General features: G+C 42.6%; 1 protein-coding gene across 5 annotated transcripts in view; it reads left to right on the top strand.

The window, feature by feature from the left end:
• The window catches only part of ZBTB8OS (zinc finger and BTB domain containing 8 opposite strand), a gene marked incomplete at its 5' end in the record, with an annotated part of 22,138 nt that extends 7,227 nt beyond the window's left edge, over positions 1-14,911 (top strand). For 3 of the 5 annotated variants that reach the window (XM_080802925.1, XM_080802924.1, XM_080802923.1), the window contains 6 exons: positions 8,047-8,071; positions 8,346-8,467; positions 8,688-8,770; positions 9,742-9,794; positions 11,111-11,147; positions 13,840-14,472. In XM_080802925.1, coding sequence (XP_080659051.1) covers positions 8,395-8,467; positions 8,688-8,770; positions 9,742-9,794; positions 11,111-11,147; positions 13,840-13,926 — 333 coding nt within the window. In that variant the 3' untranslated portion in view covers positions 13,927-14,472. Of the gene's footprint in view, positions 1-8,046; positions 8,072-8,345; positions 8,468-8,687; positions 8,771-9,741; positions 9,795-11,110; positions 11,148-13,839 lie in introns of all 5 variants that reach the window. The other 2 variants (XM_080802921.1, XM_080802922.1) reach the window with 2 other exon arrangements.
• Positions 14,912-15,125: the final 214 nt, after the last annotated feature.

Genomic DNA, 15,125 nt, shown 5'->3' on the forward strand with positions numbered 1-15,125 from the left:
TTGCAATTTCTGATGTTCCCACACGTCCCTTCTGCCCCTCTTTGGGCTCAGGTTCAGTAATTTGCTACAACAATTCATGAACTCAGGTAAATGCTTTACTTGGCTGTCAAATGGCGGCCACGGCCACTCTCTGGGCAAGGTCTGCAGAGAGGGGCTTGGAGCTTCCATATGCCCTCTGGGCATGTCATCCCTCTAGCACCTTGCTGAGTTCACCAATGGCTGTTCTCCAAATCTCTTTTTAAGAGTCTATAGCTCAGGGGCGCCTGGGTGGCTCAGTGGGTTGAAGCCTCTGCCTTCGGCTCAGGTCATGATCCCAGGGTCCTGGGATAGAGCCCCGCATCGGGCTCTCTGCTCAGCGGGGAGCCTGCTTCCTCCTCTCTCTGCTGCCTCTCTGCCTATTTGTGATCTCTGTCTGTCAAATAAATAAATAAAATCTTAAAAAAAAAAAAAAAGAGTCTATAGCTCAGACTCCTACTCCACCCTCCACAGGCCAGACAACCCATTCGTGGTGAGGGGGTGGGGCTGAAAGTTCCCACTCTTTAAATTTTTTTTTTTTTTTTAAAGATTTTATTTATTTATTTGACAGACAGAGATCACAAGTAGGCAGAGAGGCAGGCAGAGAGAGAGGGAGAAGCAGGATCCCCGCTGAGCGGAGAGCCCGATGTGGGGCTCGATCCCAGGACCCTGGGATCATGACCGGAGCCTAAGGCAGAGGCTTTAACCCACTGAGCCACCCAGGTGCCCCAGTTCCCACTCTTTAATCATGTGTTTCATCCTCCTCCTTACTGCACCATGCTAAGGCTATGGAGGAGCCCTAACCTGAGTAATCTCAATAACGTAGATTCAGCTGTGGACAGAAGGGGACAATTAATGAATACCAAGACACTCCTATCACTAAGGAAAAGCCAAGGATTTTAGGAGCTTGCCAGAAACCAGGGACAAAGACCAAATATATATTTTTATTATACCACAAAAACATTCAGTAAATGCAGCAATTAAAAATGAGAGCAGTTGGGGCACCTGGGTGGCTCAATGGGTTAAGCCTCTGCCTTCGGCTCCAGTCATGATCTCAGGGTCCTGGGATCAAGTCCCACATCGGGCTCTCTGCTTGGTGGGGAGCCAGCTTCTCTCTCTCTCTGCCTGCTTGTGATCTCTCTGTCAAATAAATAAATAAAATCTTAAAAAAAAGAAAAAGAATGAGAGAGAAAGATAGTTTAAACTTTTTCATTTGTTGAACAGCAAAAAAAACCTTTTGCTCAAAAATCCTGTTAATATTTTTATGGTATGTTTCATGATTATAACTATGGAGAGGATCATATATTTATATGAGTTCCATTAATCTGTTTCCTAATAATTGAATCTTGGCATTCCAGGAATAAATCCCACTTGGTCATACTGGATTCCACTTGCCAGCATTTTGTACAGCCTTTGAACTGATGTAATGTGAGATTAGTCTGTGTTATCTCCCAGTTTCATTTCTTTCCACAGACAGCCCCCAGACCTCCCCACATGCTTCTCCTGTAGCTCTGTTTTTCCTTTTAGACCCAGCATAGTTGTCATCTCATGTATTCATTCAGCAATATGATTGAACACCTGTTGTGTATTGGGCACTGAGCAGAAATGGGGAATAAGAGAATGAGCAAACAGATTCAGATCACCCTTAGTCTCTTAGCTCTTACAGTGTTAAGTCTTATTTCCTTTAGGAATTCTTAACTAAACCTCTCGGTCCAAGTTAAATTTATTTCCTGTTTTCTTCCATAGTTTTCAGTTCTCCAAGTGTGGTCCTTGCACCCCCAGGGTTTCCAAGACCCTTTCAGAGAATCTGTGATGTCAAAACTGCTTTCCTAATAATACTGAGATATTTGCTCTTTTACTGTGTTGCTGTTTGTGCTGATGGTGCAGAAGCCTTGGAAGGGGGGAAACTGCTGTCCCTCGAGCACAGGCTGAAGCCGCCACACTAAACTGTGCTGGACGTCACTTTATTCCTAACCACCGTGTACTTAAAACTAAAAGCGAAAGTCATTTTGACTTAAAGATGTCCTTGAATGAGTAAGGACTGGCAATTCTATTAAATCTTGACCGCTGAGTACATGTCTTTTTAATATTCTGTGAAACAAAATGAAAATTATGCATAAAGTGTTTCTGCTGGTTGTCAAATATTGACAAGTACCTTGAGGAAAAGATCCTGCGTAATTGAGTTGTGAGCTGGGTTTTTGTGTGTGTTTTTGTTTTTCAGGAAACACCTGTTGCTTTTGTTGTTGTTTCTCTCTCCAAAGAGTGAATGACTGAAAGATACAGTATTGTTACTCAGACAGGGGTATTTGGCAGATAATTTCTTTAAATAAAGCGCGGTCACAAAAATAACACAATATTTGTTGGCAATGATAAAATTCAAGTTTTTTTTTTAAGATTTTTTATTTATTTATTTGAGAGAGAGAGAGAGTGAGAGAGAGTGTGAGGGGGGAGAAGGTCAGAGGGAGAAGCAGACTCCCTATGGAGCAGGGAGCCTGATGCGGGACTTAATCCCAGGACTCCCTGATCATGACCTGAGCCGAAGGCAGTCGCTTAACCAACTGAGCTACCCAGGCACCCAAAATTCAAGGTTTTGAGTGAAATTCAGATTTTGGAAAACTTGTATCTACCGTCATGAACTTGACAGTTTCTCAGTAATTAAAGATCTTTCTGATGAGATTGGTGGTTATATTTACAAATATATATGTATATGTAATATCATTCTGTATAATTACATATATCAACATTATCTGTATTAATCAATGAACTGGTTTTTTTTTTTTTTTAAAGATTTTATTTATTTATTTGACAGAGAGAAAAACTGTGAAAGAGGGAACACAAGCAGGGGGAGTGGGAGAGGGAGAAGCAGGCTTCCTGCTGAGCGGGGACCCCAGTGCAGGGCTTGATCCCAGGACCTTGAGACCATGACCTGAGAAGGCAGACGCTTAACAACTGAGCCACCCAGGTGCGCTGAACTTTTTTTTTTTTAAGATTTTATTTATTTGAGGGGTGCCTGGGTGGCTCAGGTGGTTGAGCATCTGTATTCAGCTCAGGTCATGATCTCCAAGGCCTGGGACTGAGGCCCACGTCAGGCTCCCATCTCAGTGGGGAATCTGCTTTTCCCTCTCCCTCTGCCTCTCCCCCTACGCATTCTCTCTCCCTCTCTCTAATGAATAAATAAAATCTTTTTTTTTTTTTTTAAAGATTTTATTTATTTATTTGACAGACAGATTACAAGTAGGCAAGAGAGGCAGGCAGGGAGAGAGAGGAGGAAGCAGGCTCTCCACGGAGCAGAGAGCCCGATGTGGGGCTCGATCCCAGGACCCTGGGATCATGACCTGAGCCGAAGGCAGAGGCTTTAACCCACTGAGCCACCCAGGCGCCCCAATAAATAAAATCTTTAAAAAAATTTTTTATTTATTTGAGAGACTGTGGGGGAGAGAGAGAGAGAGACTGAGAACGAGCTGGGGGGAAGGGGTAGAGAGAGAGGGAGAAGCGGACTCCCTGGTGAGCAGGGAGCCCAATGCAGGACTCCATCCGGGGACCCTGGGATAACCACCTGAGCTGAAGGCAGCTGCTTACCCGCTTAACCAACTGAGCCACCCAGGTGCCCTGAACTGGTATTTTTTAGAGGACCAGTGCTTTGATGTTACATAGTCAGGCACAAATTAGAGCCATTCTAGGCACAAGGTAGAGCAATGGATTTTAATGTTACAGAGCACATATTACAGAGCACAAAATGTTCATTGTCACAGCTCAAAATCCACATTGCAACTAACCTTTTAAAAACCAGCATATTTCAAGGGCACCTGGGTGGCACAGTTGGTTAAGTGTCTAACTCTTGGTTTTGGCTCAGGTTGTGCTCTCAGGGTTGTAAGATCAAGCACTGAGTGGGGCTGTGAACTCAGCATGACATCTGCTTAAGACTCTCTCCCTCCCCACCGTGCACTCGCTCTCTTTCTCTCTCTCTCTCAAATAAATAAATCTTTAGAAAAAAATAAAAGAAATAAAAATAACATGTTTCTAGTTTTGGTGTAACATCAAGGAAAACTATATCTAGTTTTTTTGAAGAGCTATTAAGACACTCCTCCCTTTACACAAATAGATGCATACATGTATTTATCACTGGAGTATGTTATACATTGGACTGTAACCAAACTCCAGTCAGGCTATAGGACATTTCCATCACCCTAAGTTCATTTTATGTATGTACTTCAACTAAATCAATACACTAAAGTCAGTTATTAAAAATACTTGCAGGGGCGCCTGGGTGGCTCAGTGGGTTAAAGCCTCTGCCTTCTGCTCAGGTCATGATCCCAGGGTCCTGGGATCGAGCCCCGAATCCGGCTCTCTGCTCAGCAGGGAGCCTGCTTCCTCCTCTCTCTCTCTCTGCCTGCCTCTCTGCCTACTTGTGATCTCTGTCTGTCAAATAAATAAATAAAATCTTTAAAAACAAAAAACAAAAAAACCAAACCAAAACAAACAAACAAACAAAAACCCTTACAAATACTTGCAGAAACAGTGGCACTCTTCTCACTAAAATTTGGGGGAAATATGGTTATTTTCCATAACGATATGCAATATAAAATAGTTTTATTTTAAAAAAGTCTTATTTGTAAGTAACCTCTATCCCCAGCACGGAGTTCAAACTTATAAAAACTTACAAGAATGGCATGTTCTACTTACTAAGCCAGTCAGGTGCATTATTTTTAAATGAATAAATATTTGAAAGTTTTTCAGTTAAAATTTCTGGTATTATCATGACCTGAGGGGAAGGCAGGCGCTTAACTGACTGAGGCACCCAGGCATCCCAATTGTTGTTATTATATTTTTTTAATTAAGGTTTACATAAATATAGTATAGTAAAAGGGCTTGGATCTTAAGCATAAAGTCCAGTAGGTTTTGATAAGCAGAGGCCCTTGGCTGGCTCAGTCCGCATAGCATGCCTCTCTTGATCTCAGAGTTGTTAAGTTTGAACCCCACAATGGGTCTAGAGATTCATTAAAAATGGTTTTTTTTTTTTTTTTGACAGACAGAGATCACAAGTAGGCAGAGAAGCAGGCAGAGAGAGAGGAGGAAGCAGGCTCTCCGCTGAGCAGAGAGCCCGATGTGGGGCTTGATCCCAGAACCCTGGGATCATGACCCGAGCCGAAGGCAGAGGCCTCAACCCACTGAGCCACCCAGGCACCCCGTCATTAAAAATGTTTTTAAAAAGTTTTGCAAATAGATATGTACATGTATTTATCATTCCAGTATGTTATACATTGGATTGTAACCAAACTCTAGCCAAGCTATAGAACATTTCCATCACCCTAGAAAATTCCCTTTAACTTTTTTCCTATAAGCCCCCACATCCTTACTTTGAGGCAGACAGTTTGGATTTCTATCACCAGAACTTAATTTTGCCTGTTTTAAGAGTTTCACGCAAGTGGATCCCCATGGTGTGGATTCTTTTATGCCTGGTGGCTTCACTCAGTATCAAAAATAAACTCAGCTGGACATTAAAGTGGTGGATGGGGTTTTATTCAGTAACTACAGTAGGAGAAAGAGCTGAGCTCCATTCCGAATTGCACAGAGGTGATGGGACCTTTTAAAGGGCAAATGTAGAAGAGGGGAGAGCCGGAGCTCAGTAGAGTCAGAGAAATGAAAAATTCCAAAACGTTAGGCTGTAAATTCAGTTAGGCCTGCAGTATTTGGTAGCAAGCAGTTACCAAAGTTCAATTCTATCCTCCCACGGGGACTGGGAGTCCTTCCCGATGATTACATTTTTTAAAGAATGGCTGTGGAGTCCTGAAGAAAGACCCTGCTGAGTTGTAGAGATAAATATTCACTGTTGTAAGCCCTTTTTAGTAAATGCCATAAGAAAGGGAGGTAAAGAGCCTATTGTCAGGTTTTGGCTGGAACAAACAGTAAATTCTGGCTGTGTAGCCCTTTCTCCAGCAGGTCGTCTAACGTGCTCTGGCCGGAGCGATTCTAGAACAAGGCTTACTTATGCTGTTAGAAGCCCACTTGTGCTTAAGTTTGATCACTCTTGGCACAGGGATTTTGGGTAGAGGTATTAGGTGCTGAGAGTTGTGCATTTTTCTTTCTTTCTTTCTTTTTTAAGATTTTTATTTATTTATTTGACAGACAAAGATCACAAGCGGGCAGAGAGGCAGGCAGAGAGAGTGGAGGAAGCAGGCTCCCCACTGAGCAGAGAGCCCGATGTATGGCTCGATCCCAGGACCCTGGGATCATGACCTGAGCCAAAGGCAGAAGCTTAACCCACTGAGCCACCCAGGTGCCCCTGCAGTTTTCATTTAACGTTTTTGAGATTCATGTTAATGCATGAGTCAGTAGCTTGCACTGTTTTATCACTGAGCAGTACTGCCTTGTGCCTTCGTTTATCTGTTCTCTTGGTGGATATTTGGTGTTTACTTTGGGAGAATAAGTTGCTGGGAGCATTTTGAACACAGGTGTTCATTTCTATAGGGTTAATACCTGTCATTTTCTTTTAACTTATTTATCACCTCTCCTTCTAGCCTGAATATTCTATGATCCTAAGTAGGAAGAACTGATTAAAGTCATGATACCAGTGAAGAATGGGCTGCGAAATGTTGAGAGAACAGATCCAGTGGGAGTTTGTGATAGGAGCGGTTGGGTATTCCTGTGGGGATAACAGGAAAAAGCTCATAAACATAGAGTTTACTTTCTGAAACTGCTTTATTAGCCAGGGGTATTATTGAGGAGTTCTTTAAATGAAAGAAATTAATGAATAAAAAACTTGGCTCTTTATTTTTTTTTAAAGATTTCATTTATTTATTTATTTGTCAGAGAGAGAGAGAGAAAGAGTATGCACAAGCAGGTAGAGTGGCAGGCAGAGGCGGGGAGAGAAGCAGGCTCCCTGCTGAGCAAGGAGCCCGATGCTGGGATCATGACCTGAGCTGACTGAGCCACCCAGGTGTCCCCTTGGCTCTTATTTCAAAGAGACAAACCTATTTTGTATAGGATTTGATTAGCTGTTCATGAAAAGGTGAGACAGAGAAATCTGGAATTTTATATCTTTTTTTTTTTTTTTAATTTGACAGACAGAGATCACAAGTAGGCAGAGAGGCAGGCAGAGAGAGAGAGGAGGAAGCAGGCTCCCCGCTGAGCAGAGAGCCCAATGCGGGGCTGGATCCCAGGACCCTGAGATCATGACCTGAGCCGAAGGCAGAGGCTTTAACCCACTGAGCCACCCAGGAGCCCTGAAATTTTATATCTTTGATGATGATGTAGTTCCTAGAATTTTGATCATTCACAGAGCAGGTATTTAGAAAAGATACTGATTTGTTTTGTTGAGGAAAAGTAACTAATGTCAGGAAATGGCATTATTGAGATATACTAATGTATTAGACACTTTAGAACACCTAGAAGCTCCTGGCCCTGCTGCCTTTTAGAAATTGTCATTTATATACAAATCTTGACTTTTGAAAAAGTAGCCTTTAACAAAGCAATTAACTTTCTTATGTAAATGGATAGCAAAAGGTGAGGTTTGTGCCACATTTTCTTTTTTCTAAATGATTTTTTTCAAAGATTTTATTTATTTATTAGAGAGAGAGAGAGAGCACAAGCAGGGGGAGCAGGAGGCAGAGGGAGAATCAGGCTCCCCGGCTACAGGAGGCCCAGTGCGGGACTCAATCCCAGGAACCTGAGCCGAAGGCAGATGCTTAAGTAACTGAGCCACCCAGGCATCCCTGCCCCACATTTTCTTGCCTTTGAAGGACAATTTTTTAAATTTAATTTAATTTTATTTATGTGAGAGGGAGAGAAAATGAGTGGGGCCAGGGGAGGGGCAAAAGGAGGGGGAGAAGCAGGCCCCCCACTAAGCCCCCCCCCCCAAAGCAGGGGCTCCACCCTAGGACCCTGGGTTTATGACCTGAGCTGAAAGCAGCCACCCAACCAACTGAGTCACCCAGGCGCCCCAAAAGATAATGTTCTTAATAACGAACTAGAGCTTCTTGTGATTTGCAAGTCAAGTTTAATGACATATGTGTTTTTCCCTCTCTCCCTCAGATTTGGATCATACAGCAGATGTCCAGTGAGTACACCTGCAATTTATGCCTTTGAAATCATGTTCTTAAATAGGAAGGCTGACGTTTTAATCTTGATGTCCCTAGTTTTAATTCTCTCTTCCTATTTTGGTTCCTTTACAACATGAAAATGATAGTTTAAAAGAACCCAGTTTCCATGCCATTAGATTGATTGAGGCCTTTGGATTTGTACTTATCATGCTGATTTTATTTTGACCTTGCTGTCAGGTTTTCTCTCTTGCTGTAGATTTTATTACACAGGGAATGAATGTATTTCTTTAGGTTACATGCGTGGGGAGATACTCTGGAGGAAGCATTTGAACAATGTGCAATGGCCATGTTCGGTTACATGACAGATACTGGGACCGTGGAGCCCCTGCAGACAGCAGAAGTAGAAACCCAAGGTAACCAGTTATTTCCAGGGAAGAAATTGTCATGCAAATGTGCAGTGTTCTATATAACTTCAGTACATTTTCACAATAAGAACAATAAAATTAATTGTGAGCCTGTTCTTCCTCTTCCAGCTAGCCTAAGAAATTCCTTGCACTTCTAAATTCAAGCAAGTTTTTAGAGACTAGAATTATTAAATGTCATACTATCATGATTCTTCTTGATCCTGTATAGGAGATGACTTAGAATCCCTACTATTTCACTTTTTGGATGAGTGGCTTTATAAGTTCAGTGCTGACGAATTCTTCATACCCCGGGTAAGCAAAGGTTTTTCTTTTTTACTGAGCAAATGGGTTCTTAATACAGATTTTAAAAGAAAAATGATTGAGAATAGAACATGTGATGCAAAACCAAGCCATACAGATGTATAAGATGATATTGATTTGCAGAAAATGGGGACTTCTTGGTTAACCTGACTTTGCCTATGTATATGCATTTTGTAATTTTTAGATTTGTTACCGTATACTTGTCAGTAACCAGGATTATGCAATAAGAATGCACCTGCTATCTTCACCTACACTTTTTATGTCTCCCAAGTTTGAACTATATTTATGTCCATCCGTATGTTCCTTTGTCCCATGTGAAATTTAGTAGCTGTGCCATGTTGGCCTAAATTAAAAAATTGTTCTCAGCTTTTCATAACATGACAAAGGAAAAGCCAAATGGAGATTGGTTGTTGCCAACCACTCAAAGAGGGAACCCTCTCCAACATCATTGTTAACCTAACACACAGGGCCCTCCCTGCTTCCACACCCCTCCATTTTCTCCCTTCCCAGCCCCACTACGTACCTTCTTCTGACTGGTCACCTGCCCTACAGAGGTCAAGAACCTACAGTGTTATTTACAAATGGGCTGAGAATGATTGAAATCCTGTATCATCCTATTCTGTTTTACAGAGAAGTTTCTTGATTCATGTTTTTAGATTGTACATTTTTTTAAGAATATTTCCCTCAAATATTTAAGAAAAAACCCCTTATTTCCTTGAAATATATTTCATTTGTTCTACTTTAGTTAACATTTTAGTTTTCTTTGCTTCAGAGAAGTCATATGCTGTTATTTTCTAGGAAAAGGGATAACCTAGACATATTTTCATAAATTTAAAGTATAATTGGTATACAATGTTATATTAGTTTCAGGTATACAGCATAGTGTTTTGACAATGATTAGATATGTTTTAGTAGATGGTCTGTTATGAACATTTTTTTAAATTAATTTTTTTCCTCTTTAGGAAGTGAAAGTACTTCACATTGATCAAAGAAATTTCAAATTACGGTCAATTGGGTATGTTTTGAAAATCTTTTGTGCTCACTTTGGCAGCATATATATGCAGATCTTTTCAGTAGCAAGTCATGAAGGTTGTTAAAATTCTTCACTGAACCTAGTAGGCAGGAAGACAGAAATATAAAATCAGAGGTCCAGTCTCATCCCAGTGGAGCTCTGCAGGTTAAGCTGTGTGAGGCTTAGGAGCAAGGGCTTGGTCCTCAATTTTGGAGGACCAGAAATTTGGCAGAACAAAGTTGATACTGGTTCTTGAACCTGATTCCCAATTTACTGATTTTTAGCATAAAATTTTTTTGTGTGGGGGCGCCTGGGTGACTCAGTGGGAACCTGATTCCCAATTTATTGATTTTTAGCATAAAATTTTTTGTGTGGGGGGCACCTGGGTGCCTTCAGCTCAGGTCATGATCCCAGCGTCCTGGGATCGAGCCCTGCATCGGGCTCTCTGTTCAGCAGGGAGCCTGCTTTCTCCTCTCTCTCTGCCTGCCTCTGCCTGCTTTTGATTTCTGTCTGTCAAATAAATAAATAAGATCTTTAAAAAAAATTTGTGTGTGTGTGTGTGTGTGAAGCCTGGCTTGGTGACATGAAGCGCTGATGCTTCCTTCTCGTATATCTTCATACCTGGAATCTGTTCAAAGTGGTTCCTTCTATTAACAAATTATACTTTTCCTTCCAGAGATTGCAAACACTTGATTAGATCTCTTTGATTGGACTTGGTGTTTCCCAAATCTCTTCAGTCACTTAAGGATATTTTTTAGGTTATTTCTATATAAAGTCTGTTTTTCCACTTTATGTCAAATTTGATGTGTTTCTTTGTAAAATGAGGTCTTTATTATTTCCCCTCCTTTTCTTTCTTTTTTTTTTTTTAAGATTTTATTTATTTGATAGAGAGAAGCACAGTGAGAGAGGGAACACAAACAAGAGGGAATGGGAGAGGGAGAAGCAGGCTTCCCAACAAGCAGGGAGCCCAGTGCAGGGCTCCATCCCAGGACCCTTGGATCATGACCTAAGCCGAAGACAGATGCTTAATGACTGAGCCACCCAGGTGCCCCCGCACTTTTTTTTTTTTAAGGCAACCATTAACCTTGTTGAAATAGCTGTAGCACATATGTCCCTCAGCAGCTCTGTTTACTGGCAATCAAACTGAAATTTGTAGCTTCCTTACCCCTCCTAGCTCTTGTGGCTTTCTCATATCTTAACCACATTTATAAGGTTTATGTTCAAGTATGTAAAGGATAAATAAATATTAAATCTTGGAAGTCTTTTTTTTTTTTTTTAATCTTGGAAGTCTTAATCATGTTTTAATTTTCCTTCTCAAGGTGGGGAGAAGAATTTTCATTGTCTAAGCACCCTCAGGTATGTTTTTAAATCCAACCATTAAAAACATTTTATACTTCCTTACCATAAAGTCAGTATATGATGGTAAACCTCAGTAAGTTCTAATAAACAAATTGGTGTAAAGTCGTAAATTTTCCTCAGACGTCTCTGACCCTATTATGTCTAAACACTGGGACTTCACACATCTGACTTGGTGGATTAGGAGTCAGTGCCTGAGTTCTGGGGTCAGGTTTGTTCCAGACTTTTGTGAGACTTCAAAGTCCCTTTGCCTTTTCAAGCTTCGGTGTCTCTCCCTTTAATGAAGGTGTTGGACTGGATGTTCTTGCCTTCTTCTTTCCGTGCATCTCCACATTCTGTATTTGCCACCCTGTATGGCTTTACTCTCTCCCAGTCCAATGTGTGTGGAGGACTAGGGGCAGGCGCATATGTGCTTTCTGTAAAGGGCTGAATCATGTTTGAAGCTTCGTGGAACGAGAGCGCTAGAAGAGCAGCTTTCAGCTCCCCTGTTGTAACACTGCGGCCGCCACGGACAACACAGATATGAACGACCGTGGTTGTATTCCAATAAACGTCATGGACGCTGAAATCTGAATTTCATATCATTTTCAAATGTCATGAGATATTTTCTTGTGGGTTCCCCCCACCCCGCCCCAGCCATTTAGAAATGTAAAAACCATTCTTGGGGCGCCTGGGTGGCCCAGTTGTTAACCTTCTGCCTTTGGCTCAGGTCACGATCCTAGAGTCCTGGGATCGAGCCCCGCATTGGGCTCTCTGCTGAGCAGGAACCCTGCTTCTCCCTCTCCCCCTCGCCTTGCTTGTGTTCCCTCTCTCACTGTGTCTCTCTCTGTCAAATAATAAATACTTAAAAAAACAAACAAACATTCTTAGTGTGGGGGGCTGTACGAAACCAGGTATCAGGCTGGATTTGGCCCATGATTTTTAGTTTGCTGACCCCTATGTTGAGGCCAAGGAGGCCTAAACTAGATGAGAGTGACTGAGGACTCCTGGTTGCTTCTAGGAGCTGCAGTACCATTTCTTCAAGCACAATATAATGAAATGAAGCCTGGTGAGGGAACCCTGGGAGAGAAGCCTTACAGAAGAGAATCCAGGAGAGGGGCTATGTGAATTACAATACACAAGACACAGTGGAATTTTCTTTTGAACATACTGTGTTTGAGGTGTACATTAGATATCTAAATGGAGATGTCACATAATAGGCACTTGTCTGTAGGATGACTTGTTCAGGAGATAGGTAGATCTGGAAATCTCAGTCTGGAAGCCATCATATTTATAGCCATAGGACTAGGTAAGATTACCAAGGAGGGAGGTGTAGATAAGAGAGAGTATAGAGAAGACTGAGCTCTTGGGCACTAACTTTGGAAAAGATGGAGCCAAAAAGGAAAGGAGGAGAGCCTCAAGAGGGAGCCAAAGAAGAGGGGTGTCCCAAAGCCAGATATCTAATGCCCTTGAGATTGCTCAGAGGCTGAGTGGGCTGAGGCTTGACGATTGACCATGGATTTACCCATCAGTGGAAAGATGTGTGGGTCAGAGAGCGAATGAATGAGAGATAGGGAAGTGGAGGCAGTATATTGAGACAGAGTTTGAGAAAAGGGGAACATATGGCTAGAAAAGTAATAGCCAAAGGGGAATGTGGTAGGGAAGGGAAAAGTTTTTTTTGTTTCGTCTTGTTACAGCAAGGAGGTTTTGTAACACCAGTGTAGGCTCTATGGAAGTGATCTAGGAACTCGGGGCAAATGGATCATGCTGGAGAGGGAGAGAGTAATCTCAGAGCAAAGACCTTAAGTTGGGAAGGCAATAGAGGATAGAATGTTCAGGGTCAAGGGTCAGCTTTCTGGGAGGAACAGGGCTGGACAGTTCATTGTAACAGGAGGCAAAGCTCATGTGAATATAGACTCGGGAGATGGTAGACTGTGGACATGATTTCAGGTGATACCAGTGAGCACGGTGTCTGCTGCCAGAGGCAGAAAGTTGAATTGGATTTAGGTTATGGTCTCACCAGGTGATGATGGCAGAGGGAAGAAGAGCACACGTCAGTGCCTTTCAGATCTGTCTGAGAAATCTTCAGATTTCCTTTGTGCCACAGAGCCCGCGGATGCCAGTCACCTATTGCCTGATACATTTTGCGCTGCATGGAATTCTTGTATTTTCTTTTCTAGAACAGGAAGGAACTAAGAGGACATCTCATCCTGTGGTTCTGAACCGGGGCAGGGGAGGGGGGATTGTCATGTATCAAACACGGGGAGCAAGAACCCCACGAGGTAGAGTGAGTGGGCAGCGGGGGAGGAAAGGAGGGTCTGTGTTCCTAGGGCCTGGGCCACTGCAAGCAGCAGGTCTTGAGGAGAAGCCCTGGGCCAGGTAGTGGGAGAGCTTTGGGCTCCTCCACTCAAGCCATTTGGTAAACAAAGAGGGCACTGGAGAGGTCAGACAGCCTGCGGAGCCAGGTGGAAACAAAGCCAAGGTTGGAGCTGCCCCTCTCACTGCCCAGCCAGCTCGCTTCCCCTGGGCACATGTTGCTTTGTTGCGGGATGAGTGTAGAATGCTACACAAGTAACTACTTGTCTCCTGTGGGTTTTTAGTTTTCAGAATAATGGTAAAATTTGGCCTTTCTGCCGGTTGTCACTAGAGTTAATGATTCTGATTTCGATGTTCACTTTTTCTTTCTTGGTTTTTTCTCTAACCCCTGCTTTAGGGAACTGAAGTCAAGGCGATAACCTACTCAGCAATGCAGGTCTATAATGAAGAGAAGCCAGAAGTTTTTGTGATCATTGACATTTAAGATATCAAAACACAAAACAAAACAAATCGAACCCCCTTCTACGAAGAACTGGTTTTTTTCCTCTTCCTTTTCAGAAGATCCCATGATATAAATTCTACAGTATCTGTTGCTATATGGAGATTTACAGAACAGAAGTTTTTAAAAAAGATTTTATTTATTTGTCAGAGAGTGAGTGAGAACACAAGCGGGAGATCAGCAGAGATGGGGGAGTAGCAGGCTCTCCTAGGACCCCCAGATCATGACCTGAGCCAAAGGCAGACGCTTAACTGACTGAGCCACCCAGGCGCCCTACGAACGGAACTTTTAACTTAAAGTCAGAAATGGGACAGCGAGGTGCAGCCTTGGTCCGTGTTACCCAGATATTCAGCCTTGAAAGAATTCTTCGGGTGGCAAGCGTGGCATCTCGTCTCTCAGTTCCCCGCTGTAGGAGCAGGTACTCAGCCCCTTCCAGTGGAATGCCTGGTCCCAAAAGGACCGGTAATCTAAGCAGCGGCCCAGAGACTCTGAATCCGGTCTGAGAAAAATAATAATAATTTGAAAAATCCTATGACCAGGGCTTTGCTTTTTTCCCCACATTGGTTCACACACACACACGTACACACACACATTTTTACGCGGGCCTGAATTCAGGACCCTGAGATCAAGACCTCAGCTAAGATCAGGAGTCGGATGCTCAACCGACTAAGCCACCCAGGTGCCCCTAACACATATATCTTCTATATATGCATTGAGAGGTTGTGTTTTACATTCCTGCGGGACAGAGCCATCCTGTATCCCACTTGATTTTTCTTATTAGAAATAATTATAGTTTAAAAATTGGGAGACTTCTCTAGAAAGAGCTCTGAGTCTTTCTCTCTCTTACATTTTTAAAACACTAATGTTGTGTACACTTTACTGTTTTCCCATAAGAAAATTTAAACACCCTTACAAACAGGCCCGCCCTTCTCACAGGTAATTTTGTATTAAAGCTGCTCTGTGTCGGGGCGCCTGGGTGGCTCAGTCATTACGCATCTGCCCTCGGCTCATGTCATGATCCCGGGGTTCTGGGATCGAGTCCTCCATTGGGCTCCTTGCTCGTTGGGGGGCCTGCTTTTCTCTCTTCCTCTGCCTGCCACTCTTCCTGCTTGTGCTCCCTCTCTCTGTCTGCCAGATAAATAAAATCTTTAAAAGACAAAGCTGCTGTATTTATATAGTTAGAG

The sequence above is a fragment of the Martes martes genome, assembly GCF_963455335.1.
Source record: "Martes martes genome assembly, chromosome: 4".
In the NCBI taxonomy this organism is placed as follows: domain Eukaryota; kingdom Metazoa; phylum Chordata; class Mammalia; order Carnivora; family Mustelidae; genus Martes; species Martes martes.